Source organism: Molothrus ater, chromosome 2 (assembly GCF_012460135.2).
Source record: "Molothrus ater isolate BHLD 08-10-18 breed brown headed cowbird chromosome 2, BPBGC_Mater_1.1, whole genome shotgun sequence".
NCBI classification, from domain to species: domain Eukaryota; kingdom Metazoa; phylum Chordata; class Aves; order Passeriformes; family Icteridae; genus Molothrus; species Molothrus ater.
Window position 1 is genome coordinate 101,250,687 of NC_050479.2, and position 27,351 is coordinate 101,278,037.

A 27,351-nucleotide genomic window follows, 5' to 3' on the forward strand; every position below is an offset into this window, starting at 1 on the left:
CCTTTCCTTTCCTTTCCTTTCCTTTCCTTTCCTTTCCTTTCCTTTCCTTTCCTTCCCCTTCCCCTTCCCCTTCCCCTTCCCCTTCCCCTTCCCCTTCCCCTTCCCCTTCCCTTCCCTTCCCTTCCCTTCCCTTCCCTTCCCTTCCCTTCCCTTCCTTTCCTTTCCTTTCCTTTCCTTTCCTTTCCTTTCCTTTCCTTTCCTTTCCTTTCCTTTCCTTTCCTTTCCTTTCCTTTCCTTTCCTTTCCTTTCCTTTCCTTTCCTTTCCTTTCCTTTCCTTTCCTTTCCTTTCCTTTCCTTTCCTTTCCTTTCCTTTCCTTTCCTTTCCTTTCCTTTCCTTTCCTTTCCTTTCCTTTCCTTTCCTTTCCTTTCCTTCCCTTCCCTTCCCTTCCCTTCCCTTCCCTTTCCCTTTCCCTTTCCCTTTCCCTTTCCCTTTCCCTTTCCCTTTCCCTTTCCCTTTCCCTTTCCCTTTCCCTTTCCCTTTCCCTTTCCCTTTCCCTTTCCCTTTCCCTTTCCCTTTCCCTTTCCCTTTCCCTTTTTTCCCCTTTTTTCCCCTTTTTCCCCCTTTTCCCCTTTTTTCCCTTTTTCCCCCTTTTTCCCTTTCTCTTTCTTTCCTTCTCCTTTCCTTTTTATATTTTCCTCCCTCTTTCTCTTCCGTTTGCAGGCAATCACCAAGCCTCCAACCCCGAAACCGACCTGAAAGCAAAAACCAGACCTCAACATTTTCTCAAGGGCACCGATCACAGACGATCAGAGAAGAGGTTTGGAACCTGCAGGCTGACAGCAGGACGTGCTGAGGTACAGCTTGAGCAGGGGGCTACCTCGGGCAGTGATTCCCGACCCTCTCAGAGGAGCCAGATCTCCTGGCAGAGCGCGGTGAGTGTCCTTGTCCCTGTCCTTGTCCTTGTCCGGGCCGCTGCCCCCCAGCTCCGGGCGCCGAGCACCCCCGGCCGCGCTCACCTTCCGGCCACAACACCGACCCGCTATTTTTGTTGCTAATCACTGTTAATCATTAACCTCTCATTAGAGTAACACCGCTGAGCCCCCGCCCGTGTCCCGGCCCCGCTCCCGAGGGCTGTGCCGGGATGGGAGCGGGCAGGGGATGCGCGGAGCCCCGCGGGGCCCGGCCTGCCCGCCAGGGCATCCGCGGGGCGCGGAGCCTTTTGTTATGCTAATCCGAGCTGACATCACTCCGCATATCAAAGCAGAGGGGCCGCATATAAGGCGGCTCCGGGGGCCTCCCCGGCAGAGCGGCCCCGGTCCCCGCGCAGCCCGCTCCGGGCCGAGGTAAGCGGGGACCGCAGGGCTGTGCGAGCCACTGCCGGGAGAGGTGGGAAGGGGACAGCGGCTCCGTGCAGCCCCTCGGAACGCCGAAAGTGAGGGGCTGGCCCAGAACACGGTTTGCGAGGCGTGGGCGGAATTCCGAGGAGAGGGGATGCATCCCGGAGGATGCAGGGGAGTAGGAAGACGCTGGGGGGTTCGGCGGAGAGAGGATTCTTAGAGGCTGCAAAGCAGACCGAGGAGATGCCAGAGAGAGAGAGGCGGCTTGGAGACTGCAAGGGAGAAGGGAGACCCGGAGGATTGCAAGGAAAAGGGAGACCCGGGAAGATGCTTGGGGTAGGGAGAACCGAGGAAATGCGAGGGAAAGGGGAGACTTGGAGACTGCAAGGGAGAGGGGATACCCGGGGGAAAACAAGGAAGGAGGAGACTCGGAGGCTGAATTAAGAGACCTGACACCCGGCAAGGGGAAGTGTGAGTGCAGGAGCGAGGGGAAGACCCAGGGGAGAGGGAGACCCAGGGGGTGGAGAGACCCGTGCCCGATGAGCTGCAGGGGAGAGGAGACACCCAGGAGTTGGATGGGACACTGGAGACCCAGGGGCTGATGGCAAAGGGGGGACATGGAGCTGCAAATGTGCAGGGCAATGCAAGGAGCTGCAGAGGAGAGAGGAGTCCGGGAGGCTGCAGGGTAGTGGGGACACCCAGGGGCTGCGAGGGAGAAGGAAGATCCAGAAGGCAGCAAGGGAGTGGTAAGACCCAGCAGCTGGAATCAACTCCACCACCAGCTCTATTCCTTTTCTCTGCTCCCACTCCTCACTGCAGGTCATCTGGGGATGTGCTACCCCTAAACCAGGCTGCTGTGTTCTTGGAGAGAGCTGCAGGCTGGCAGCAGAGTCAGGTGGATGTCTTTGTTTCCTGGATGGGAAAACTGGAAAAATGTGAGCTGAATACTCACACTTTTATGTACAGTTAAAATTGCCCGTTCTCATCCCTGAGTCCAGAGTCTTGGAAGTGTCTGATGGGAGTGTTTTCTGTGTGCCAGAGCGTGGCTGGCTGCAAACAGCCTTGAGGTGAAGAGAAAAGAGAGCTTTGAGTTAAAAGCTGCTCCTGTTTTTAGGAGTCCACAGGCCACTTGCTGTTGGTTTGATCAGTGACCCAGAGCTCACCAGAGCTGTAAACATCACATCTGCCCAAAGTGTGTTCCACCCTTGCAAATTGGTCTTGCAAATGTAATTTGTGTTGGACTGAGTGGAAAAATGCATTATTACCTCTCCAAATAAAAGGGGTGCAATTGCATGCAAAGCTCACAGTTCTTTGGGTATGTATGGAGGAATTAGATCATTTTTCTTCTACTCCAGGAGTTGAAAAAACCCCAAACTGTGACTTTTTCAAGGGGGGGGGGGGGAGGGGGGAAGTAGAGAATGGTGTTGGCTGGTCAGGTTTAGTTGAGAGTGTTTAAGATGATCTGAGACATTTTACACCCGATTCTTGTGTTGTCCAGCAGTTCACAGGGGTGAGATAAGGGGTCTGAAATATCTAAATAGACACTGAAAGGCATGGGCAGGATTAAGGGTTGAAGGTTTCCAGTGTGCTTGTAGAGCAGTGGGAAGAAAAGGGCTCCCAAAGAGTAAAAGATACAGAAATACTCTGAAACAAGAAGCACGTATGCCTGGATGCTCATGGGAGCAGTGCCTTCAAGGGATGCATCAAACCCAAATCCAAGCAGGCATTAAGGAAAAACAATCCATGGCAATGAAATCCTGCCTCCCTTGTAGGCAGTCAGTTTTGTCTTGGACTTCAAGGGAGCCAGGAACTTGCCCCTAGAGGTTATTAAAATCCTTTGTAATAACAGCACTTCTCTAGAAACCCTTTAAGCCAGGCGCTAGGGTTGGGATAGCCAAAAAGCAGCCTGAATAGAAAAATATGCTGCAGATGGCAGAGAAAACACTCAGAAATATTCATTCTCCCCAACCCAATTGCTCCACAAATGGGAATATTTAGGCAGAAAGCTGCAGCTGGGCAAATCCAGAGGTGAGGATCAGGTGGGGTACCCTTTTTCCAGGGTAAGAGGTTTCCCAAAGCAAAGCTGACTGCTCCAACCATTCCCAGTCCCTTCCCAAACCTCCCTAAAGGGGTGTTGTGGGGGGATGAACAGTTGCAGTTTGGGTATGCCAGTGTGCTGTGCAATGGGTTGTGAGACTCCAGAGATGCAATGTAGTGGGCAGGTTTTTCTGTTTATTTTACTGTTGTCTTTCTCATGGGATGGGAAACCACTGCAAAGACCACAAAAAGCAGCCTGGAGTGGTGTCTGAAGTGAGTAACTGAAGGGAAACCCATTTACTGCTATTAATACTGCTGCTAAAATAAGCAAGCCATGCCCTGAAGACAGAGAGGACCCCTCTAAGGATTTAAGTCCTGCATCTGGTTTGTTTATCTGTTTGGCCTGAAGAAGGAAAAAACCAACAAAAAGAAAAGGGTGTGAGGGTATCCTTGAGAGCTTTTTTGTCTCCTCCAGGCTGCTCCCTGGAGACAAAAATGGGATTTTATGTTTACAAAGTTGTAGCCTTTTCCGTGAGCTCCAGGTGCCAAAGACTTGGAAGACGTGAGAGGCAGAGTTAATGAGGTGAGAAGAAAAGCAAAAGGTAAAGAGCAAAACACATTTATTGTAACAGATCAGAGAGAAACATCTGCAGGGCAAGGGCACCTGCATTAAGTAGGGAAATGCAGTTTTTATTATTTGTCTTCTCTGCAGAAAAAGAAAGAGGAAAAAGAAATCTGGAGAGAACAAAGCAAGAGATAAATAGCTGAAGATTTGAGCTAATGTAAAGATCTATCTTTTTTTCTTCTTCTTTCTAAGCAGTTGCACAAACTTTTTGGAGAGGGGAAGAAAAAAACCCCAGTGAAGTGAAGCAATGAATGAAGTCTTGCCATGTGCAGGGTTAAATGGAAACACACAATCAGACCATAACTCTGTGTAATTCAACCCATACGGTTTGTCTGTCTGTTGACTCGAAAGGTTGTATCGAGGCTTGGCAAGGGAGAGGACTGAGAAGGGATAATCCAAACCTTTTCATGATTCATAAGCCACTCCTCTGCAATTTGGATAATAGATTTCTCTCTCACAGTGACTTGCTAAACTTCAGAGTTAACCGTAGCTCGGGCTCTTTCTCCTTTCAGGTTTTTCATCTCCAAGAACGAGCAATACCCAAACTGAAGGAAAATACACTGCACAAAATATTAAGAAAACTCATTTTTTGAAAACAAATTTCTTTGGAGAAGCTGATTTCCTTTGGCTAGCAGGAGAAAGTGGAGAAAATGAAGCCAAGTCTGCGATTTTTCTTAGCTGGTTTTCTGCTGTTGATTCTGCAGACAGGGCTTTGCTACGGGATAAAATGGATGTAAGTATCTGGCTCTATCTCTGCATTTTTAATGTTTTTGTAGGAATTGCTGGTCTCTTACCTGTTTGTACAACTGCTGCTTGAGGCATGCTGTAAACTGTTTAAAGAGCACCAAGCACTGCAATTCTCCAGGCATTGATTGATTTCAAGTGTGTGTACTAGGGGCTTATGCTAACAATGTCTCCATCTTCTTTCTAAAATATGCATGATTTAGGTCCATTTGGGTTTTTTTCTCCTCATTGATACCAAGGGAAAGGCACACACTTGAATGCTCACATGAGCCACTTAATGAAGCTCCTAGCATTAGCTCCTGCTATGCTGGGAGACTCTCCCACCAGGACCCTTGGCTGTGCTGAGTAGGAACTGAGAGCAGTAGGGATGGCAGCTGAGATAATGCTGCCCATCTCCAACCACAAGGGATGCATGACAGATAACATGTTTTTTTCTGGACCTTTTAACCTTTGGATTTTGTGAAGGGTGTTAAAAATGAGGTGAGGAGGGGGGAGGAGGGTGAAGAAATACCAGGGACTGTGGTCAAGTCAGGATTGACTTTCCTTAGAGGTAATGTACTGCAAAGTGAAAACATCACCATCTCATTTCTTTGCTTAAACAAGCAATCAGTTGCTTGCTGCAAAACAAACAAACAAACAGGCCATTCCAAAGCCAATCTGGTTTCACAACCTTGATGAGTGATCTGTCTTTTCTACTTGGGTTTGGAGCTGGGCACAAAATAAGTAAGGGAGTATGGGTTTGTCTGAAATTAGCATCTTTGGTAGAAAAATAGGCACAATACTCTGTAAGACTCTGTAGTGCATTGAAGCAAGGATCTTTGGGATAGGTGAAACTTGGACAAGAAGTTCCTGTTTTACTGCTCTTTCTGCCACAGACTTCATGCTGTGTGTAATTGCCATTCTGCTGTTCCAATCATTGTCACTTGAAGCTCTACTCATGCCACCTTTTATAAAGGCTTAAATTTGGATATCTGCAAATTAAGGTATCCCATTGGAGCCAGTGTTTTTACTCCCCATCATGCGGTCAGGGAAGATCTTCCAGATGGCAATTCATCTTCTCCAAACAGAGATATCCAACAGAAATGTAAGTGATAGCCTCTGGTGATGCTGTGTACTGCAGGGAGCTGTTAGAAGCCACACATCTGCCTTTCATATCCATAAAGAGAAGGATGGTGAATCTCTCCATAGGGTGTTTAAATGCATATGGTCAGCTGGGAGGAAGAGTCACCTACTTTAGGGCATCTTTCAAGGTGGCATGCTTGCCTGTGGCAGGAAGATAGGAACTAGATGATTTCTAAAGTTCTTTCCAACCCAAACCATTCCATAATCTTTCATCTGCTGTCTCCATACTCTAAGAGCCATCTTGGAAGTAGAGGAGAGTAAGGATCTGGTTTGCTCTTGACTGCTTTGGCTTTATACCTTGTAGTGGTCAGCAAGAGCTCAATTACATAACCCAGCTGTTTCTTTTCACCATCTTCCTCCAGTGTTTAGGCTCTCAGCTCTGCCTGTATCCAGCACCAGGAAAGGCAGGAATCTCTTTTCTGAAGGACATTTAGCAACATGTCCATGGCACTCCTTTGCAATGTTTATTTCTATGCAGCACAGAAATAAAGCTGTTTTGTGGGACCCTGATTCAGCAGGGTTTTTATGTGTAGAACCATGACTGACTGGAGGGACTTGTCCATATGCCTGGCATTGGTGTCCCACTTAGGCAAGATGCTTAATCATGAGTGAAAGGCTTGGGTTCCTTCAAAGGGCTGGGGTGAGGAGAGCTCTAGAAGGAACCTGATAGTAGGGTATGGACAAGGCATAGACATGAAAACTGCAGAGAGGCAGGGAAAGGTCCCTGATTGCTTTGCTGTCAAAAGCAGCCTTTTGGCTGCTAAGTGGTTAAGCTGCAAGGGTTTGCTTTTGGGGGTGAGTGGGGGGAGAAGCAGTTGGGGGCAAGATACCACAGTTGCTGCTCCTCTGCTTCCCAGCAGACATATCCCCCTATCAAAAAGTGAGTGGGAAAGATGAAAGCTGGGATTAAAGTGGTATTTGAAGCATGAATGGCATGCAGATGCACCACTGAGCTCCCCTCACACCTGTTTAAAACCTGGCAGAGACCTGCACTCTCTGTCCACAGCACTTTGCAGCTGGGATGCTGGCAGCTGGAAATGCACAAAATTATGTTTGGTTTTTCTTTTGTTTGTTTCTCCTCATTTCCCCACCCTTATTTTCCTATGGAAACACAGGCTAATTTTGCTCACTCCCCATCACTCTTTTTTCTTGGGACTCAGGGACTGTCCTTAGAAATTGCATGGGTAAGTTCTTGGTAAACAGAGTACCAAATACTGAGTAATACCTCAGACCTGCTGATCCTAGCTCTGGACTCATATTCTGGGTGCTGTACAATTGAAATCTTCTCCTTCCTTCTCTTGCTCATGAACAGAGAGGTGGGGAAAAAGACCGGATGAAGGAGGTGGAAAGTCCTATGTGATGTTTTCAGCTGTGGGATTTTCTCACTGGTCTGCCCACTGCATCATTTTTGTTCACATGTACACAAAGAGTCGAGCTTCAAAGAGGATTTGGGAGGGGAGGGGAGAGATAAGGAGGTGGGTTTCACCAGCCTGGAGATGAGGGAGTGACTGATAAGAAAGGTGATAGGAAATTTAATTTTGATTCAGTGCATGATGTAATTGCAGGCGGAGGGGAAGAAGAAGAAAAACACAATTTTCAGCCATTTAGGACTTCTCAGTAACACAAATATGCCCTGAAAATTAGTCAGAGCAGGGAGAAGGTAAAAAAAGAAATTATTTATTTTATTTTGCTTGGCTTATTTTTATGAGTTCTGTGTTTTATCCCCATCTGTTGGAAGTTGCTGTTGGGCCCCACAAAACATCCAGCGTGGTGTGTGGACAGTCAGTACCTTGTACACATGCTCTTGCTCTTGTATACATTTCTCTTGCTGGAGAAATTTCATATCTTGTGCTTTTTCATCTAAGCTCCAGAGAGCTACTCGGGTGTAAAGCCAGAGTATGGCTCCAGAGTATGGTTCCAGATCTTTGCTGGATCAGGATTGTTGTGGAGATACAGCCTTCCTCATCAATGTATATGAGACCCTGCATCCTTTTTTTGCAAGCACTTTCCCATCCTGAGAGCAAAGCAGGTATGTGGGGAGGTTACATCATTTTGTGGTGCTCAGTGTTGTTTTGTCACAGTGGCTGGGAAGGTGAGGCAGCCCTTGGTTTCATGAGATATGTCCTAGGGCCAGTGCATCTAGTAATTCTATCACCCTCCCCATCTGCTTTTGCAATCCATTCAGCTTCCCCAGGAGAGTTTGGGTTTGACCAAGCAGGTGCTGGAGCAACTTATTTGGGTAGAACTGAAAAACAGATGAGCATTAGAGGGAGCTGCAGCCAGATGTGCATACCCCAAAGGTGTGCAGGTGTTGGGATGTCCAGGCACAGAGTGGCTTCTGAGGCACTGCTGCCTCTACAGGGATTGGCATCTCCTGTGTCCCTCTGTATTGAATGTCCTCTTCAGTGTGGTTGTAAATAAGCCAAACACAGCAAGTGATTTGGGCTGGTTATTTTTGGGTTTGTTTTGTTTGTTTTCTGTTTTGCAGAGGGTTTTTGTGTCTTTTTTTTTTTGTTGTTGTTGTTTCTTGGGGCTTTTTGGGTTTTTTTTGTTTGTTTGTTTTTGGTTGGTTGGTTGGGTTGTTTTTTTTTATTGGTGTGGGGTTTTTTGTTTGTTTGTTTGGTTGGTTTGGTTTGGTTTGGTTTGGTTTGGTTTTTCATGGCTTGCAGAATATGCCCAGGACAGCAAGTGCTGGCATGAGGAATACCATCATTTTTAGGTGGAGCTTAGTCACTTCAGGAAGTCTCTGCCTGTCCCCATTGTGGTGACCCAATGATGTCTCATGTGCTCTGGAGCAATCCCCAGCTGAGCTCCATTCCCAGCTATTCCTGCACAATTCCTATGGTTAAATTGCAGCCCCTCAGAAGCAAAAGGCAGCTTAACCACACCTTTTGGTGAGCATGGGATGTCCCCCAGCCCACCAACCTTGAGCAGCCCTTCTGCAGCCAGCAGAAAGCAAGAGAGAAAATGGAAAGATTTTGTGCTTCCTGGCAGCTCCTGCTTCTCTCCTTCAATAAGTTGTGGGAGGGAGCTGGGACGTGGAGACACGGGCGCCTGTGAGGAGACTGTCTGCCTGGCAAGGGACTGCTAGATGAGCTGCTGTGAAAGAGCTGCAGGATGAAATGGCAGGAGGGGAGTAGGCTGGGGGTGAGGAAACGGGAGTACCATGTCTTTGAAGTTTGCTCTTCGCTCCACAGGCAGCTCAGGAAAAGTTGACAAAGCTCCATGGCCGTCCTCCTCGGCACTCCGTGAGCCAACTCACTGCTGGCATTGACTTCATTCAAGCTTGGACATGAAGTCAACAGCCTTGTGCCCACTACTGCCAGCACTGAATTTGGCACCATATCTGAAAACAGCTCTTATTTTAAGCTTTTAGTTCAGAGTTGGTTTCCCCCACACACACTTCTCTCCCTCTTCCTCTTCTTTCTTTCTTTTTTTTTCTTTTTTTTTTATTTTTTTAACCACATAAATCCTACTTCTCTGTTTGAAAAGCCCTTGCAGAACCAGGGGAAGCATTTACCAGGGGATGTGGTGTCTTTCCCAGGACTTGTGGTCCCCAGACTGGAACTCATGCAGGGCAGGGTTGCAGGGGCATGGGAGACAACGTTATTGTAACTCCCCTACAAGCCTTTTCCAGATGAAAACCTGAGAAAATGAGGCTCCTGCAGATTAAAAACCTTCAATGAAATCAAATACAAACAGAACTCTTAATCTCTGCCTCTCTTTATTAACTTTTACCACATACTTCACTCTCCACAGCCATGTAATTTTGTCTAAATCTTTTTGTGTCACCCACATCTCTGCAAGATTAAGGAGTTTAGGAATAGGCATTAAAAATGCCTTTTCAGAAAGCAAAGCTGGTAATTTGGAGTAGAAAGAAGTTCATGGTTTCACCAGCAGTCTCTTTGTGAGACTTTGGCAGGTCATGTCACACAAGGGGAGATGCCTTCAGAGAGAAGATTCTTTTACGCTTCCAGGGTGTTTTAAAGGACACCAATGTTTTGCTGCTCAATTGAAGGAGTTTTTTCTCCCTTTGGCTTGACCAGGAGCTTTGTCCTACTCACAGGGTACCTTGTAAACCAAACAATATATGACTTTCATGGATATCTGCTAACTTCTGAAGGTGCTTCTTCCTAACCTGCACTTTCTATGAACAGTCCTCTCATGGAGCCCAGACATGCAGGAATGGGCCCATACCTCTCAAAGGACCTAACACTGCAGAGCATTAATGCTTTCAAATGAATTTAATAACTGCCTGAGATAATTAAAGGAGTAAACAAATGTCATGATCCATCTATGCAGATTTCCTCTGTAATCACATTTATGGTTTTCTGTCAGTATCCAGAATTTCAATTGAAGGACCTGCTGTGTATATATAGAAATCAGGAGATGTTTGGTTTAGCCCTGTTTATTTAAAGGGATGGATCAAATATGTGTATATTTTAAAAAAACATGAAACAACCACCCCTTGGTTTTCTGAAGAACGAAGGATGGGGCAGGAGAATTAAGTGAGAATATTATCAGGAGGAAACAGTGAAAAACAGCATTTCCAGGGTGAAAGCAGGTAAATCCCCTTTTCAGATGAAGAGTGTGAATCCACAGAAAGATGTTTGTCAGGGATTTTTTTCCCAGGTTGAGGAATGAAGGATGTTCTTCTAATTATGCCCTTGAGGGTTGGAATTTAAGGCTGGCTGTGCCCCACTGGCTCCAATTTCCCTCCCAGTGCTGGTGATCAGTGGAGACTGCATGAAGACAGGCCAGAGACCCACCACCAAATCCCACCATGGACGAGCCTCTCCCGGGGGATGTTTTTCTGTCCACAAATGGATATTGTTTCCCAATAATGTCATTGCAGGCAGTGGGTATCCATCCCCTGATGCTGCCAGAATTTAGAAAGCAGGGAGTGGTGGTGCATTTCCACAGGGAGGGTTTAGGTGACATGGAGTGAAGAAGATATTCCTAAATGTAGGACAGAGACTGGGCAAACCTAAGTTGTCAGGGCATGGAATAGATGACCTAATAGGCTTCTCAAAATCCTGATCTGTGATTTATAAATGCACTTTTCAGTCTCAGCAAGTGACTACAATAACTGAGTTTTCTTTTCCATCTCCATTACCTTTTAATTTTTCCTCACGGTGCTTGGAGATGTTTCCAATTATAGGTTCTCACAAGCAAAGACATGAGAAGTTTAGGCCTGGGAGATGCTCAGAAAACACCTTCCTGCATCTTGCAGTTTTATTCTTGGTAGGCTTCCTCGAGCTCAGCTCATTCTATGAGAAACAGCCATTGCTGCCATTTACTGAGTTCTCACAAATCAGAAGGTATTTTCCTTCTTCCATGGAGTAAATGGCTTTCTTGTTGCACTATAAAACTGCTTCTCTAATGGTGATTACTTCAGGCCATCTGTAATAATGCAGTCTCATTCCATCACATCCTGTTTTTTCACACTGAGGATGAGTTTCAGTCTGAATTCTGCTTTCATCCCTACCTATAGATGGTTATTTGTGCTATTCATGACTTGTCTATAACGGTGAGACAGGGGTACCTCAATGTAGCCTTCCAAGTCCTTTAAAGAGGCTGAAGATCTCTGTAAAGGATCAGAAAATGTAGTGTAGGACCTAGGAGATATATGCATCCTTCTGGAGGGCCATCCAAAACATTCCAAGGCCTCTCAAGTGCCACCCAACATGTCTGATTAGAAACCTGAGATGCTGCCTCGTGGTACAGCCTCTCTCAGGGACTTGGAATGTTCCTCATTTGCCTGAAGCTCAGGCTGTGAAGTTCTCTCACTGCTCCTGCCACACCCTGCCTGTTTGCCTTCCTGCTGGGACATGCTGTTCTGGAGTTTTTATCATTTATGCTCTATTACTGATGAGCTGCTTTGGCCTCTTGCCTGATTTGTGTTTCAGGTCATTCCTGGGAATTGCTGATAGGCTTTCTGGGATAACTTTTCACAGATTCCTGGTGTCAAGTGCTCATATCTCATTCAAGCTCTGTGCTTATAACCATTCAGATGTCTTTGTCCCTGCTTGGTTTCTGGTTTTCCTATATAGAGCAGAAAATGAGCACTTCTAAGTCATGATGGTATCTTACTATAGGTCCCAAAAGCACAAAAGGCTAACTACTTCCTAGATGTGGCTTTTTGCTTTCCATGAGCTAAAGAAGGATCCTGAAGGACTACTGTGAGGTCCCCACTGTAGAGGTTTGCTGTCAGGTGGCAGTCATACTATTCAGAGAGTCGTGTCTCTACCTTCAAGGACATGATCTCTGTGTTCAGATAACTGAACACCCAGTATTATCACCAACAAGTTTTTTCTCCACCAGTTCAGGTTCACATCTAAGGCAGGATGGGTCACCTTCTGGAGGGGCCCCTCTCCAGACAAGGAACATTGTATGCACACCAGTGTGTATGGGAACGTGATGAACTGCAGGGCAGAATTTCTGAGGATTGAATCATAGAATCATTTAGGTTGGAAAAGACCTCTGTGATCATTGAGTCCAACCAATAACTTAACACTGCCAAGTCCACCACTTTTTCCTTTCTCTTGAAATTCACTAGCAATGACTTCTGCTTGCAGTATGTTTAACAGACCTATTAAATATGTGTATGAAGTATATATTTATATAGCTTTCAGTGCAGTGGTTTCCCTTCCAAGTTTGCCACTGTTTATCTAGTGCCAGAAATGCCAAACTCCCAGTCACCTGGGAATTTGTCAGTGCTGGCCTATTCATCCCCAGCAAGGATTTAATTCCTCCAGTTTTCATTAGGGCTCAATTTTAGCTCTGTTTCCATCTCATTTAACTTCTGAAGAATGTGGATGTTACAGTAATAAAGTGAAATGCACCCCAAAATGTGTTTGCTAATAAGCCAAACTAACCAAGATGGCTTGGGATGAATCTGAAAGCCAATACATTTAACAAGCACAGAAGGAAATATGTGTTAAAGTTGTGTTGCCATGATCAGATGCCATCAGATTATTGATTCAGCCTGCTAGAAAGTTGTTTTATGGGAATGAATAACTTTTATGACTACCCTAAGAAAGCCAAAAAGATACAAAGAGCGTTACACACTTGGCTTCTGCTGATCGTTGTGGGTGCTCAGGGAAGAAGAGTACAGCCCTGTGAGATGCATGTCAGCATTTGTTCTTTTTTTAACCTGGAAAAGTTGGCAATTGGACAGTGGAAGAACCACCACTGTGGGATGTTTTTCTTTTCTTTCATGGTAACATATGTGCTGGTATTCATGGATCCCTTCTCAGATTTGGCTGTGGTGCTCTCTCTGCACATACTCCCACTGAGCTTTTGCACTATGGTTTTTGGAGACTAGAGAAACAGACTTATCTATCTGCAACAGCGATGGAATCGGTAGAGGCCCTTGGCATTAACTCTAAGTGAAAGCATATGTTTTGCAAATTTGATGATTTTTCCCTGGGCCTTGCAGAGGATTTTCTCCATAATTAATTACATGACATTTAGCATAATCCTTTGAGAGTGTGTGAGACAGATGCTGAATACAAAATACTGATAACACCAACGTTGCTTTTTTTCCCAAATGCCACAGTCTTGGAGGATCCAGATTTCTTTTATCATGGACCTGATGGGTCATTTTTTACTCTGTTGGGAGGTCTGTGCTCTTCATTCTTCAGCAAACAACCTTCCCCATAGGATTTAGACATCCGGTTGACTTGACATATACCCCTGGAGTTTTGTGCAGCCTCCCCTCAGGAATGGAGAGAATTGCACACTGCTAAAGGGTGTTTCTTCCCACCAACCTTAAACACCTACTTTATATGAGATAAATCACTCTTCATAGTTGCTCATCTTTCTCACCAGCTTTATCTAAGCACCTATTTACAGAAAGCTTTAATTAAGTCAGGTGAATGTAGACGGCTAGACTGTGTTTTAATGCTTTTTTGCATGTGCTTGTCTCCTCAGAGCTCTGTCCAAGACTTCTTTGGCTTTGGCCCTGAATCAAACCCAGCACTGCAAGCAGCTTGAAGGGCTGGTGGTTTCTCAGGTGCAGCTGTGCCGCAGCAACCTGGAGCTGATGCAGACCATTATTCAGGCAGCGCGGGAAGTGATAAAGACCTGCCGGAAAACCTTTTCAGACATGAGGTGGAACTGCTCTTCAATAGAGCTGGCTCCTAACTACCTGCTGGACTTGGACAGAGGTAAAACAGCTCTGCTGGCTCACTTGGGACTGGAATCAGTAGAGTCAGCCTGTGTGTGTGTGTGTATGTGTGTTTGTGTGTGTTATGTGTGTGTGTGCTGGAGATAGGAAGGGTCTTGCTCCTGGGAGGCCATGGAGGGACTGCAAAGCCTACTTGTCCTGTTCTCTGAGACCACATTCATCATTATGGTGCCAGACATGCCCAGAGGCTCTGGGATCCAAGATCTTGTCGACCACAACTCTTACAAAGCAGGCCACCGTTCTGGTCTGCTCATCCCACTGGGAGTCATAGGATGAGCAAAAGGAGGCAGGAGAGTCCACAGGAGGGCTTAACCCCATGCTCCAAGAGCAAATCACACCACAATGAACAAGATGCCTAAATCCATGTGATTCCTTGCCCTGCTGGGATGTTGTCTTATGTTGAAGAGTTCACTTAGATGTGCTCCAAACTAGTGGTGCCATGGGACACCTCAGCTGCAGTCACTTGGTGTGTTGGCTGCTCTGTGGGACACTGACTGTGTGAGTGAGTCTCTTTTTCGGGAATGTTTATGTGGCCCAGGAGGCTGAGCTGGAGTTCTTGTTTCTTTCAGGCACAAGGGAGTCAGCATTTGTATATGCCCTCTCTGCTGCTGCCATCAGCCACACCATTGCCAGAGCCTGCACCACCGGGGACCTCCCTGGCTGTTCCTGTGGTCCCATCCCAGGTGAGACACCTGGACCTGGGTATCGATGGGGAGGATGTGCAGACAACCTCAACTATGGTCTTATCATGGGGTCCAAATTTTCAGATGCTCCCATGAAGATGAAAAAATCAGGATCACAAGCCAATAAACTGATGCATCTGCACAACAGTGAAGTAGGGAGACAGGTAACAAATCCACAAGAGTTATTGTACTTGTACAATCATCTGTAGTGTTGGTCACGTGGTGAGGTTCAGTGTCTCTATCAGCTAGCAAAAGGAGCAGGTTACTCAAAGAATGCTCTGAAGTCCTTTGGCCTGCTGAAAATTGTAGCTGTATAACTCACCCTGTGACTCAGGGAGTCCCAAATGCTGTTATCAGCCCTGTTTAACCGTGGGTGGGATGTCTCATTGTCCCATTTGCACAGCCAGTGTTGGCTCTGGCTCTGCCTGCCCCAGGAGGTGTGGTGGGGATGGGTCCCATCGTGCTCTGCCAAGGGCATTGTGGGGGCAAAGTGCTGTGTAAACATGGAGGATTGTCATCTGCCAGATGCATCCAGCAGCAGTTGCCTCCAGCCATCCCTGCAGGCAGGAGGGAGGATTTTTTTTCCTTTTTAAACTGCTATGCTAGTGATTATTCTCATATCTGGCACAAGCTGCTTTTAACAGCTTGCATCCAGTGGAGGGATAATATTTACCATGTGCAGTGCCTGGTGTGCACTGATGTGCAAATCCCTATAGCAGCTGTCCATACAGCTGAAGAAATGGATGGGGGAGGGCTATAAAACTGACCCCTGCACCCATCTCTGAGGCTCCAGTGGTTCCACAGACTGCTCCTACTGCACAGCTTGGTCTTTCCAGGGCTGCCTGTGCAGACAAACTTGGAGCATGCTGAGCTCATTGGGAGCTTGCTGTGTAGCTACAGGCTGAGTCCACCTTTGCAGAGCACAACCATGCTGAAGTTTCCCTCTCTGGCTTTTTTTTTTTTCCCTACAATTCCCACACTATTTGGTTTGTTTGCTTGGGGTTTGAGGTTTTTTTTTTTAATTTTATTTTATTTTTGTAATGTCTTGATTTTTTGTTTCAATTGCAAAGGGCAAATTTTTGTTTGGGACATTGCGTTGCCATGGCTGGTGCATTCAGCCCTTCCTGGCAGCATCCTGCCATATCCCACTGAAATGAGAACAGTGCAGAATCAAAGTAAAAGGCTGTTTTGGCCCATGACCAGCAGAAAGGCAGGGTGAGAGTGCACTGAATTCAACAAAGCCATGATACCTCTCTTACCAAAGCCCAAAGCTGCTGGAGGTTGAAATTGATGTTAATTATCTATTTATGGAATGTTTTGATATTCATCTCTTTAGGAATTTAGAGGGTGGAAATGCAGCCCAATATAGATATCTAATTAAAATTCAAAATACTCTTCTGTCATCTGGCTGCAAAGGAGCCCTTGTGAAAGTAGTCCTGGACTGATAGTGATCACCAAAGAGCTGTGGGATCTCATTTGCTTTCAAAGTAGCCATTCCAGACTGCCTGTGCAGAAATGAGAACAGTAGGACTTTTCCATAGCAGCTCCTGCTAAGGAAGCACCTTCATTAGCAAGCTTGTGGGATGTTTGGCTGTAAGAGAAGGGCATTTCCTAACTCCTGCATTCCTTTTTGCAGGTCTTGAAAGCCTCTCTTGAAATGAAATGTAAGTGCCATGGAGTTTCTGGGTCATGCTCTATCAAGACCTGTTGGAAAGGCCTTCAAGAACTGCGAGACATTGCATTGGACCTCAAAACCAAATATTTATCTGCCACCAAGGTTGTTCACCGGCCCATGGGCACACGCAAATACCTTGTGCCAAAGGATATTGATATCAGGCCAGTCAAAGAGACAGAGCTGATTTACCTGCAGAGCTCACCTGATTTCTGCATGAAGAATGAAAAAGTGGGGTCACATGGGACCCAGGACAGGTGAGGACTTCTGCAGTGGGTACTCTGCACTGTACTCTGCCCCCAGAGAGGAAAGGGCAAGAGGGGAACATGCATAAATAAGGGGCAATCAAGGAGGTGACATATACATGCAGGTAAAGCACATCTCTGACATACAATATGGTTTATCAATTCCTAACCCTGTTCATGATGGCTGTGGCCAAGACAGGGCTTGCTGACACATTTTCCATTACACAATCAGGCACAATGTACATTTCAAAACTCCCTGGGCAGCTTACGTCCATGGGAACTTGTAAGGACCAAGCAGCTGCTTTATACTGTGTTGAGTCTCAGTAATTTCTTGCAGTCACTGCTGATTAGAAGAGTTGTTACTCTAAGGCTCCCCAAGCAGGCAAATGTTAACCCAGTTAGAACCAGCATTCCTAGATTGCCTTAAAAAAATCCACCCCAAAACTGCAAAGATGATATTTAATTTTTTTCTTCTATTGCGTATCAAAGGTCCAGGTGTGTTTGTATTGCTTATGACTCTGCAGAGGAATTTCTTTATTGCATTAGTATTGGGGATTTAAGGTCATTATGGTCAAGCCCAGCCTCCACTGGGCAGCATACTGTCCCCTTTCACAGGCAGCAAACATGCCTTTCTCTTCCATCATCTGTTTAATTTCCTCCAAGACAAACTAATTCAACATTTCAACAATCTGAGCATCTCTAGGTGGGCAGACCCATCTATCTCTCTAGAGCTGAACCATCAACAGCCAAAAAAGTGTATGTTTCCAGAATTTTCCTAATTTTTGTTAGGTGGCTGCAATGGCTGGATTTCAACTCTCTTGCTGGTTTACCCTTCTTTAGATAGTTCTCATAATTCTTCTTTGCTCTTTCTGGTATTTCATGGTGGAGGCTCAGGCAAGTGGCAAGGAGTGTGTGCCTGGCCTATTTTGGGATGCCTTCCTTTTAATGTAGTGGACATACTTGTATTTGGACCATTATGGTTCAATGAAGAGAAGATTTTGCTGAAATGAAATTACCCAAATGCAAGATAAGACATAAGATAAGATAAGATAAGATAAGATAAGATAAGATAAGATAAGATAAGATAAGATAAGATAAGATAAACTATATATGCATCTGGGAATGTGGGGACATGGGTTAGTGGTGGGCTTGGCAGTCCTGTGGACTTGGTGATTTTAGAGGGCTTTTACAGCCTAAATGATTCTGTGATTCTGCATCAGCATGTAACTGGTGGAACTGATCAGCAGATAAGACACCTGAATGAGACAAGATTGTCTTTTTTGTCCCCTGATGCTTTATGACAGTTAATGTCCTGTATCCTCTGACATTAATGCCTGGACTGCTCTACAATGGCACATATCTGACAGCTCTGTGGTGGGAACACCAGGCTGACCTTTATCACCTATTCAGTGGTGGAGCATTAATTATCAAGTGAAGATGTTTATAAGTCACTAAGAATAGCTAGGAAAAGGCATGTATTGAAACAGGTTTCTGAAAGAAAATGTCATCTTGGTGGAAGTGAAGTTTTTGTGGATTTGTATGGATCTTGTATGATATTTGTGCCTTGAAAATGATCTCTTTGTTCTGCCTTTCTGTTTTGCAAGGAAAAAAAATTGGTGAAAATTATTTGGAAATTAGTTTTATAGGAATTGCATTAAATGAACAGGTTGTGTCAAAACAAAGTTGAATTCATTACAGATTTGCCAAGTAAAACATTTTCCATGAGCTGAAATCCTTTCAAGGGACAGGGAGGTGTGACTTCTTCATCTAATCTTATTTTACAGCAGATTTCAACTTTTTATCCCATCTAGGGATGAAAAATATGTCAAGGTCCTGAATGACTTTTTTTTCCTTCTGAGGAAAGGAAAATGTGTGTTGCAGGCATCCGTTTATCCCGAGCTGGATGACAGCCACGATTGTGAACCTGCCAGCCAAGGGTCCACAGGAAGTGAGATTGAGTGGGGATTTAGAGGACCAAGATATTAAGGTGGGAGGGGATGACTTTCAAAAGGAACTTGTCAAAAAATACTCCTCATTCTCAGATGTGCAGGATGGTGATGGCCATGGGAGGGGAGGAGGGTGAGATATTCCTGTGCTGAGCTTCAGGCACCACTCAGGCCAAGTTTTTAAGATCATGTGTGATTGGGCTTGTTTTCATTACAGTCCATCTGCAGCCTCTTGAGGAGATGCCTGGTGTTTCAAAATTGGCATGTGTTATACGAGCCATAGCAACTCCTTTCCTGAACTAAATTACTAGTGGAAATAAATGTAAAATACACACAGTGTATTTGAAGATTGGTCCACGCTTCCTGGGAAAGGGAGGAGATCTTCCCTAGTCTCCTCCTCCCATGGATGCATTTTTCTCTTTGCAATTTTTCTCTCATGAAGAGGGCTCCTAAATGCATTTTAAATGTGGTGCCTCTGTTCCAGCCTGCTGCAGGGCTGCAGAGATAATGTCTAGTTACAGGGATAAGGTAGAAGGAGCACAAAAGGAATGCTGTTAGAGAGAGGACATGGCAAAATGTGTTTTATGCTTCAGAATGATGTAAAAATGCTCACATGGGAATAGATCAAGCATGTTTTTATTTAATGAGTCATGTCCTGGAGGCAATTGAACATTTTATATTTATGTACATAAAATTTTTCTGAAGGTAGATCCCACTGTTTCCAAGTAGTCTAGTTTTTAAGGCCAGTCATGCCAATGAAGTAAAAGAGGGGTATTTTTGTTGTGATCCCTCTATTGGTCTACTCTGTCTTCAACCACCTTCCCATATCCTTTCTGGCCTTTTTCTGGTACAGGGTTCAGTCCGTGCCTGGGCTGTATAGTGCGGTCCCCCATGTCCACAGCTCAGGGATCTTTGATCTGGGCATCTTCAGTACTTTCCAGCCCTGCTTGCTGCCTCCAAAGGGATTTGGAGGGGGGAATTTGCCACTAACACCCCATTTTCCTGTTTCTTGATTAAAATATTCATGTTGATGCATTTTTGTGACAAAAAATGAGCAGTTTTGCAGCATATCCAGGGAAAGTCCTTTTCCTCCTCCCTCTCGCCAAGGTCTGGTTCTTGCTCATAGCATGCTGGAAGCAGGATGGAGGTTGATGGTTAAGTTGCAACACCTTGGATGGGTTGGAGTTTGCTGTATGCTGTGGGAAACAATCCTGCACTGCCAGGTGGGAGGAAAGGATAATCTAATTGGTGATCCCTCTAATGTGAGGGATCATATTATGCAGACTTATTGTGTGTTTTTCAGGCAGGAAAAGGAATTACTTTGTAGATGAACCATATGAAAATCCACTCAGAAAATGAGCCCCCTGTTACTCAAAAGCCTTTTAGAGCTCTTTCCTGAATGGATTTCAAAGCCTTCTTCAGAACAAGCCTGAAACATTTTCTAAGACACTTTGGACATTCTTAGCTTGTTGAAATTTAGAAATGGTTTGGAAATCTGCATGCCTCCAAGTGCTCAGGGTATGTCCAGATTTCAAAGTCATGGAACTAAACTCAAACCTGAGGTTTGAGGCCTCTTTGAAGTGCTGAAAAGCTGATTAAGGAGCTGATTTTTGCAACTGGTATCCAAGTCTCCTGCAAACAAGACTTACTGCCACACTGACTCCAGCCAAACTCTGCTTATATACCACCATCACACTTTCATAACCAATTAAAAATGGTCTGGAGAAAAGTCTAAAGAAGCTGATCTGTTAAGCTGCAAGTAAAACTTTCAATACAACAAATCAACCACTGGGAAAGAAATGCAAATATTCCCCTTCTCAGAAATTTCTTGGACAAAAGTACTTTTTCATCTTTTAATAAAGTAGTTCAGTTGCTCCTGCCGGAAAAAATCACTACCAGCTTTGAGTAAATGAAAAATAGTGGCAGATTATAAAATTGAGATCTCTTTTGTGAGAAAAGAAGCAAAAATATTAATCTTTTTTATAAACTGGGTGCAATGTATCATGTTTCAAAGGCTATTTAAGTCTCCCTAATGAATCCAAAGAAAGGGAAATTCTGCCATGCATGCAAAAGCATCCAGCCCCTGAAACCTTGCGGAGATAACAGAGCTGTTTATTACTGATCCTTCCCAGAGCAGTCTTGGAATCAAGCCAAATGTGGGAAGGAGCTCTCTTAGGCTGCAGAAATCAGGCTGCAGCAAACTATGTGCTGCAGCCTGGCTGGGTTTATCAGTCACCACTCCTCAGCTGACTCCCTGTGGCAAGGAGTGTGGCCACTCTCTGGTGGCTGCTCCTTGCTCACATACCCTTTCTTTACTCCAATATAAAATATTAGTCACAAATGGCTTAGGCTGGTATGCTTTCTTGGATATGAACATACCTTAAGTTGGCTGAGCATGCATCTGCTGCTCAGTTTTCAGTGTTCAGTGGCAGCTCTTGATACCACTTCTTTCCTGCTACCCCAAAATTATGCTCTGTATTGTGTATGAGGATTGTTCAGCCTGTGGAAGAGAAGGCTCTGGGGAGACCTAAAAGCTCCTTCTAGTGCCTTTAGGGGCTCCAAGATAACTGGAGAGGGACTTTGGACAAATGCCTGGAGTGATAGGACGAGGGGGAATGTCTTCCCACTGCTAGAGAACAGGGTTAGATGGGATATTGGGAAGAAATGATTCCCTGTGAGGGTGTTCCCTGGAACCTGTTTAGAGAAGTTGTGGCTGCCCCATCCCTGGACATGTTCCAGGCTATACTGGATGGGGCTTGGGACAACCAGTGGAAAGTGACCCTACTCATGGCACGGGGGTTGGAACAGGCTGATCTTGGACTCCATTGTCCCCCTGTGCCAAGCACTGGTGAGGCTGCACCTTGAGTGCTGTGTTAGTGTTATTGCCCTTGCTCCAAGGCAGACTTTGAGGTGCTGCAGTGTGTCCAGAGAAGGGCTGTTGGAGGGGTCTGGAAGATCAATCATACAAGAGTGACTGAGTACTGGCATTGCTGAGTCTGGAGAAGAGGAGGCTCAGGGGAGACATTATCACACCCTACAAATCCCTGAAAGGAGATTGTAATCAGGCCGTGGTTGGTCCCTTCTCCCAGTCAGCAACAGGACAAGGAAATGGCTTCAAGCTGCACTGAGGGAGATTAAAAATATTTTCTTCAGTGATAGATTCATTCAGCATTAAAACAGGCTTCCAAGGGAAGTCACCGGCCTTGGAAGTGTTTAAAAAAATGAGTGAACATGGCACTTGGTGATATGGTTTAGTGGACTTGGTGATGTTGAGCCCAGAGTTGGACTTTATGATCTTGGAGGCTTTTCCTGACCTTAATTAATTCTATTCTATGATGCTATGATCTCCAAGGTTCCCTTCCAACCCAAACCACTCTTTGTTTATGTGGGCAATAAAATTTTTTGGCAGAAGCACACATATGAAGTTGGGGAAGATTAGAGTTATGGATAGACAACAGCATTTGATGTTTGTTTTTTGTTACAGCTTCTTTTAGTTTCTGTTAGTGAGGGCACAGGATAAGATGAGCTTTGAGTGAGTTATAATGTGTTCAATGATAGTTGGTTTTGGAACAGTTATCAGATGCTACTATTTTTTTAATAAGATCTAACAAATTCTGAATAAGAAATAGCAAATAATGTTTTTGTGAGTGTCCCAGAAGAACTGGAGGAAACCTGCTCTAGCTAAAGTTGTACATAGCAGGGGGCGGGTGGACTAGATGGCCTTTAAGGTTCCTTCCAACCCAAACTATTCTATGATTTTATGCAAATCAGAAAAACATTCACTTTCTGTTCCTCCCACCTTATTTAGGGGTTATTCCTTCTTTCCCAGGGCAACATGCTTGCAGCTGGTGCCCATTTCAGTAAGTAGGCTGGCCAGCAATGCATTATTTTTATCTTAGTTAATGCGTGGGGAAGATTGAATTCTTTCTACTTTGAGAGACCTGGATTTGATCATAAAGTTTCCTGAAGAGGTTAGTGAATAATAAATTCATTTGTAAAATGAATAATTTCACACAGTAACATTGCAAGGGATAATGAATCTAACTCTCTTAAACATATTTAGTCACTCTGCAACCAAATGGCATTTGAGTTAGAGAAAATTGGGTCTGGGAATGATTTTCCATGGACCTTGGTCTTTTCAGGAGCAAGATTGAACTGACACCACCTGTTACTGAAGATATTTCTCTACTCTGGTCTTAAAAGCAGTTTCCCTGAACAACCTGATCCAGGGTTTTACAATCTTCAGTGTTAGGCTTTTCTTAATCAAAATTTAACTAAACATAATCTAAAATAAAACTAATAATTTCTTGTCCTCTTTCCTTGGCATATCAAGAACATTTTTTCTCTCCCCTTGTAGCAATAATCTTTTATAGAGGGGAAGACACCTCTTTTAACATACTTCTCTAAATCAGTTCCTTCATTGTTTTCTGCTTTCTGAACTGCTCCTCTGGCTGCCCTGGAAACATTCCACATTTAGCTGGACCTTTCTCAAAGTGTTCTGCTTACTTTGCACTTTAATCCACTGTCACAAAATATCCTCAACTCCTTCTTCCCTAGCATTGTCCCCAAATTTTTAACCTCACTCTCAACTTCTCATTAATGAAAATACAGGCTAATTCCAAGACCTCTCTTGACATCTCCTCACTGACATATGCTGATAACTCTTTCTTGTACAGTTGTTTAGTGTCAGTCTCCAGTCATTCCTTGTGGATGAGAACGCAATTTAAAAGTAGATAAGATTCATCCCTCAAAATCTTACATGAAGCTGTGACCTTGATGTATTTTCAGGAATGTCCATTGTGTTATATATCTCCTGAGGGATTTGAATTATTTTTCACTTTCTTTCTTTTATATACTGCTGCATTACTTGACATTACTAGGGCAAGGGGCACCAAAGAAATAAAGAGGAATTTTATTTAAAAGAGAAAAAAAAATTACACAGCAGTACTGTGTTCTGGGATTTGGGACTGCTGGACTTCAGGGCTGAGGGAATCACACAGCCAAGGGGATGAGTTGTCAAGGGAGGAACATCCCTTCTGTCACCCCTAATGCAACAGCCCAGGTGCTGGCAGTGTATGAGAAAAAGGACTACAGAAAGTGCTTAGATTTATGTTTTACTCCTGTAACAGCATCTCTCTCATCCACTGGGAGATGCACTGGGCAGGAAGGCAGTTGCTGTGCCCCAGAATGAGTTTTTTAATAGCCTCCTCAAGAAGTCCTTATCAATAGGACTGATGGAGGGAGGTTCCAGCAGGTAGCTTATCACTGTCAGTATATGTCATAATTGTGGGTGACAGCACAGAGTTGGCCTCAATTTGGATCCCAGGTGCCAGCTGTGCAACCAAAAAAATATGTATCCTATCTGCTGATGGGACAGATAAATAGGGATTCACAATGAAGTTATGTGACATTGCTAAGTTGGATTTCATCAATCTTAGAGGTATTTTCCAACCAAAATAATTCTGTGATCTCCCCCTTTTAAAATTAAAATCCCTACTCTCCATCTGGGGGAAGACTCTTAGAAGTTCTGGGGTGTCCTTCAGCTCTGCTGAGGAGCCACCCCCATGAGGAGGCTGTATGGTGTATTGCAGTGCTTCTGCAAAGGAGGGCTGGAAAGGGGACATTTGGGACAGGCATATTGAGTGGGAGTTGTCTAGACAACACTGCTGACCTTGTGACAATGGTAAAAGCCTGTTCTGGAGCCAGAACTTTGGCTGGGATTACAGCCGAAGGATAATTTCTCAGCAGTCTTCCAAGTGCTTCTAGAGGTCACAGTGTTGTGTTACGATGCAGTCGCCTGCCTTCATGTTTTCTCTCCAAGGCTCAGGAGGAGGGCATTTCTCTGAGTTGCTGGAATTGTGCTGGACCAGGGCCAAAACAAATGAGATTGAACTTAACCCACCAGTGGGGAGCCTGGTGAGATCACAACTGTAGGCTCTGGAAGCTGATGTTCAGGGCTGCTTCTGTGGGTAAACTCTGGTCTTTGGAGTTGTCTTCCCCCACTGGCTGAGAAACAACCTGCTTCATCTTGTTTAATGAAAAATGAATCTAACTCATATCCAGGCCTATGCTTTAAAACAGAAAACAAAATCTCTGCTTACTGGCATTGTCAGGAAATTTTTCTAAAAGCCTATTTAGGTTTATGATGGGGTCAAAACTTTGTTTTGGCTATTCAACCCAACCAATCTGAATGTCCCCATTTCCTGATACCAAACTGAGGGAAGTTTGAGGATTTATTTAATACAATTTTTCTTTTTTCCTTTCTTTGTTTCAGACTTTGGGCAATGGGAAAGGTATATGGGAAGGCATATCTTCTACTAGAGTCCCTTTTTTTCCTTTCTTCTTTTTCCTTTCCTTTTTTTTCCTTTTTTTTTTGGCAAACCACAGGAGTGGATGGAGGGAAAGAGAGAATCCCAGGTCCCAGTACAGCAGGTAGAAGAGTTTTGCTTTCTATTTTAATGGGGTAAATATCACTGCTGTGTGCTTTGTATGTTTGGGGAGTGAATGTCCTCAGTGGTGAGCTGGAGTCAGAGTGGACCCGTATTCCTTTTCTTGGCATTTTAGTGAGCTCCCAGCATGAAGTGACGTGGATGCACTGTGCATCCCTTGCCAGACTTCTGCAGATTCCTCATCCTCCCTAGGTGAACCTCCAGGAAGCAACATTTCCATCCACTAGCAAAGCTAAGTGAGGTTGACAAATACCCTCGCCTCTTCTAATGTCAACACACCTATATTTGAACCTTTGCTCTGAATACTTGAAGCATTTATTAATACATTTATGAGGAGCTGTCTGGAGGTTTCTTGTGGAGGGGCCCCAGTTCACAGGGACACTAACAAGGCCTTTGGTTCAGCGTTGGGCAAACACATTCAGTGTGGCTGCACACTTCAGCTTTGGTAGAGGCTTTAAAAGGTTTTTAAATATTTACACACACTCCTGAATGAGAGTGAGTTTGGGGGCCTTTAAACACTGAACCTGTAGAGGAATGTGAATCAGAATAACAAACAGGAGGCAGAAAAACTTGAAGAAGAGCAAGAACAAAATCTCAACGCTTCACTAATCTCATAACTTCTCCTAAAGCATTACCTCATGAGCAATTCCTGTAATTCTCATGGATTTGTTTTCATCTGTTAACAGATGCTTAGCTCAAGGGTCCAACTGATGCTCCTCTCTCCTCTTCCTGCCCCAAAGCAGCCTTGGAGTGTTTCTGTCCAAAATAGACACAAAATAGCCACATAGAATAAGATTTAGGAGAGATGTCAGCAATTACCCCACTCAATAAACCACCTTTCTTACAGCAGTTTCAAGACACCATCAAGTTCACAGCCCCATGGTGTTGGGTACACAACAAAAAGGCACAAGAATCTGACCAGACAGGAACTCTTCCATCCTGGGTTGTCTTTGCAGTCTGTGGAGAAATGGTGTCTCTAGGACATGGTTCATCGCATTCAAAATTCAATGCCTGGTACACTTTCACGTCCAGTGAATAGTGGAGTATTTTAGGAAATGGGATAGATGTTTTTTGAGGACAGATAAGAAATGGTAATCTATGGATCAATGAAAGAGATTCCTCAATTAAGGAGTTGCTTCTGAAAACCTCAAACCATTCACTGGCAAGCAGACAAAATGAGGGAACCCAACACAATAGCTGATTTATCCCACTGAGTCTGTCTTTAATTAAAAGCAGAAGCAAAACAAGCTGTGAAAGTCTGTGTGATACTTGGTGACTTGTCATCCTTCCCTGTGCTCCTGCCACACTTCCTGTTCCTGGGTCAGGAATAAAAGTGTTTTGGGGCCAATTGCCCAGCTGCTCATGCCATGGTGGGAGAAAACCAAAGGGAAAAAGGTTCACAATCCAGCCCTGCTAGTATTGATGGTGATTTCCCTGATAGGATCAGTGCTGCATAGTGCCTGTAACAGCCTGCTCAGGATTCTTCCCAGCCTGGGATCCTTGGCATGGAAACTGTTCAGGTATTATTTGGCTGTAGAGTTCCTCCTTTGCTCTTTTCAGGTTAGGCAGTGGTGGACAAATACCAGTGTTTGTTCTTTAGGGTGTCATCTTCCTCTGTGGTGGTGTTCACAGGGGTCCCAGGACGAGGGAAGAGATGAGAATCTTGACTCCATGTTTCAGAAGGCTGATTTATTATTTTATTATATATATTATATTAAAAGAAAATGATATATTAAAACTATACTAAAAGAATAGAAGAAAGGATTTCATCAGAAGGCTAGCAAGGAATAGAAAGGAATGAATAATAAAATTTTGTGACTGCTCACAACCTCAACACAAGTGGCTGTCATTGGTCATCAAGTAAAAACAATTTCGCATGTTGGGTAAACAATTCTCCAGATCACATTCCAAAGCAGCAAAACATGGAGCAGCTGAAGCTTCTCAGGAGAAAAGATCCTGGCAAAAGGATTTTTCACAAAATATGTCTGCGACATTCCTCCATCTCCTTTCAGACAGTTTTGGAGCCTGCCTGGGTGGAAACACTAATTGTTTGGAATTATAATGATGATGATGATGATGATGATGATGATGATGATGATGATGATGATGATTATTATTATTATTATTATTATTATTATTGAGGTATTCCAATAGTTTTGCCTGCCTGCTCATGTGGGAGCAGGCTGGCCAGCAGACAAGCAGCCTGGATGCTGCCAGGCCCAAACTGAGAGTCAGAACAGGAGTTTAATGTTATTTTGGGTGTCATAGCAGGTGATTGCAGCCCAGGGCTTCCCCTGGCACCCTTGCAGGCACAGGGGGCTGTAGGCTGGGTGCTGGCTGTGCTGGCTTCACCCAGTGC

The 27,351-nt window shown here is 44.6% G+C and overlaps 1 protein-coding gene across 2 annotated transcripts in view; it reads left to right on the forward strand.

Annotated features, from left to right (window-relative positions):
- The first annotated feature begins 616 nt into the window (after positions 1-616).
- Positions 617-27,351, forward strand: part of WNT11 (Wnt family member 11) — a 32,261-nt gene continuing 5,526 nt past the window's right edge. The window contains exons 1-6 of one of the 2 annotated variants that reach the window (XM_054514066.1): positions 617-873; positions 4,453-4,673; positions 13,742-13,977; positions 14,567-14,680; positions 14,765-14,844; positions 16,317-16,609. In XM_054514066.1, coding sequence (XP_054370041.1) covers positions 4,591-4,673; positions 13,742-13,977; positions 14,567-14,680; positions 14,765-14,844; positions 16,317-16,609 — 806 coding nt within the window. In that variant the 5' untranslated portion in view covers positions 617-873; positions 4,453-4,590. Of the gene's footprint in view, positions 874-4,452; positions 4,674-13,741; positions 13,978-14,566; positions 14,845-16,316; positions 16,610-27,351 lie in introns of both variants that reach the window. The other variant, XM_036391299.2, reaches the window with a different exon arrangement.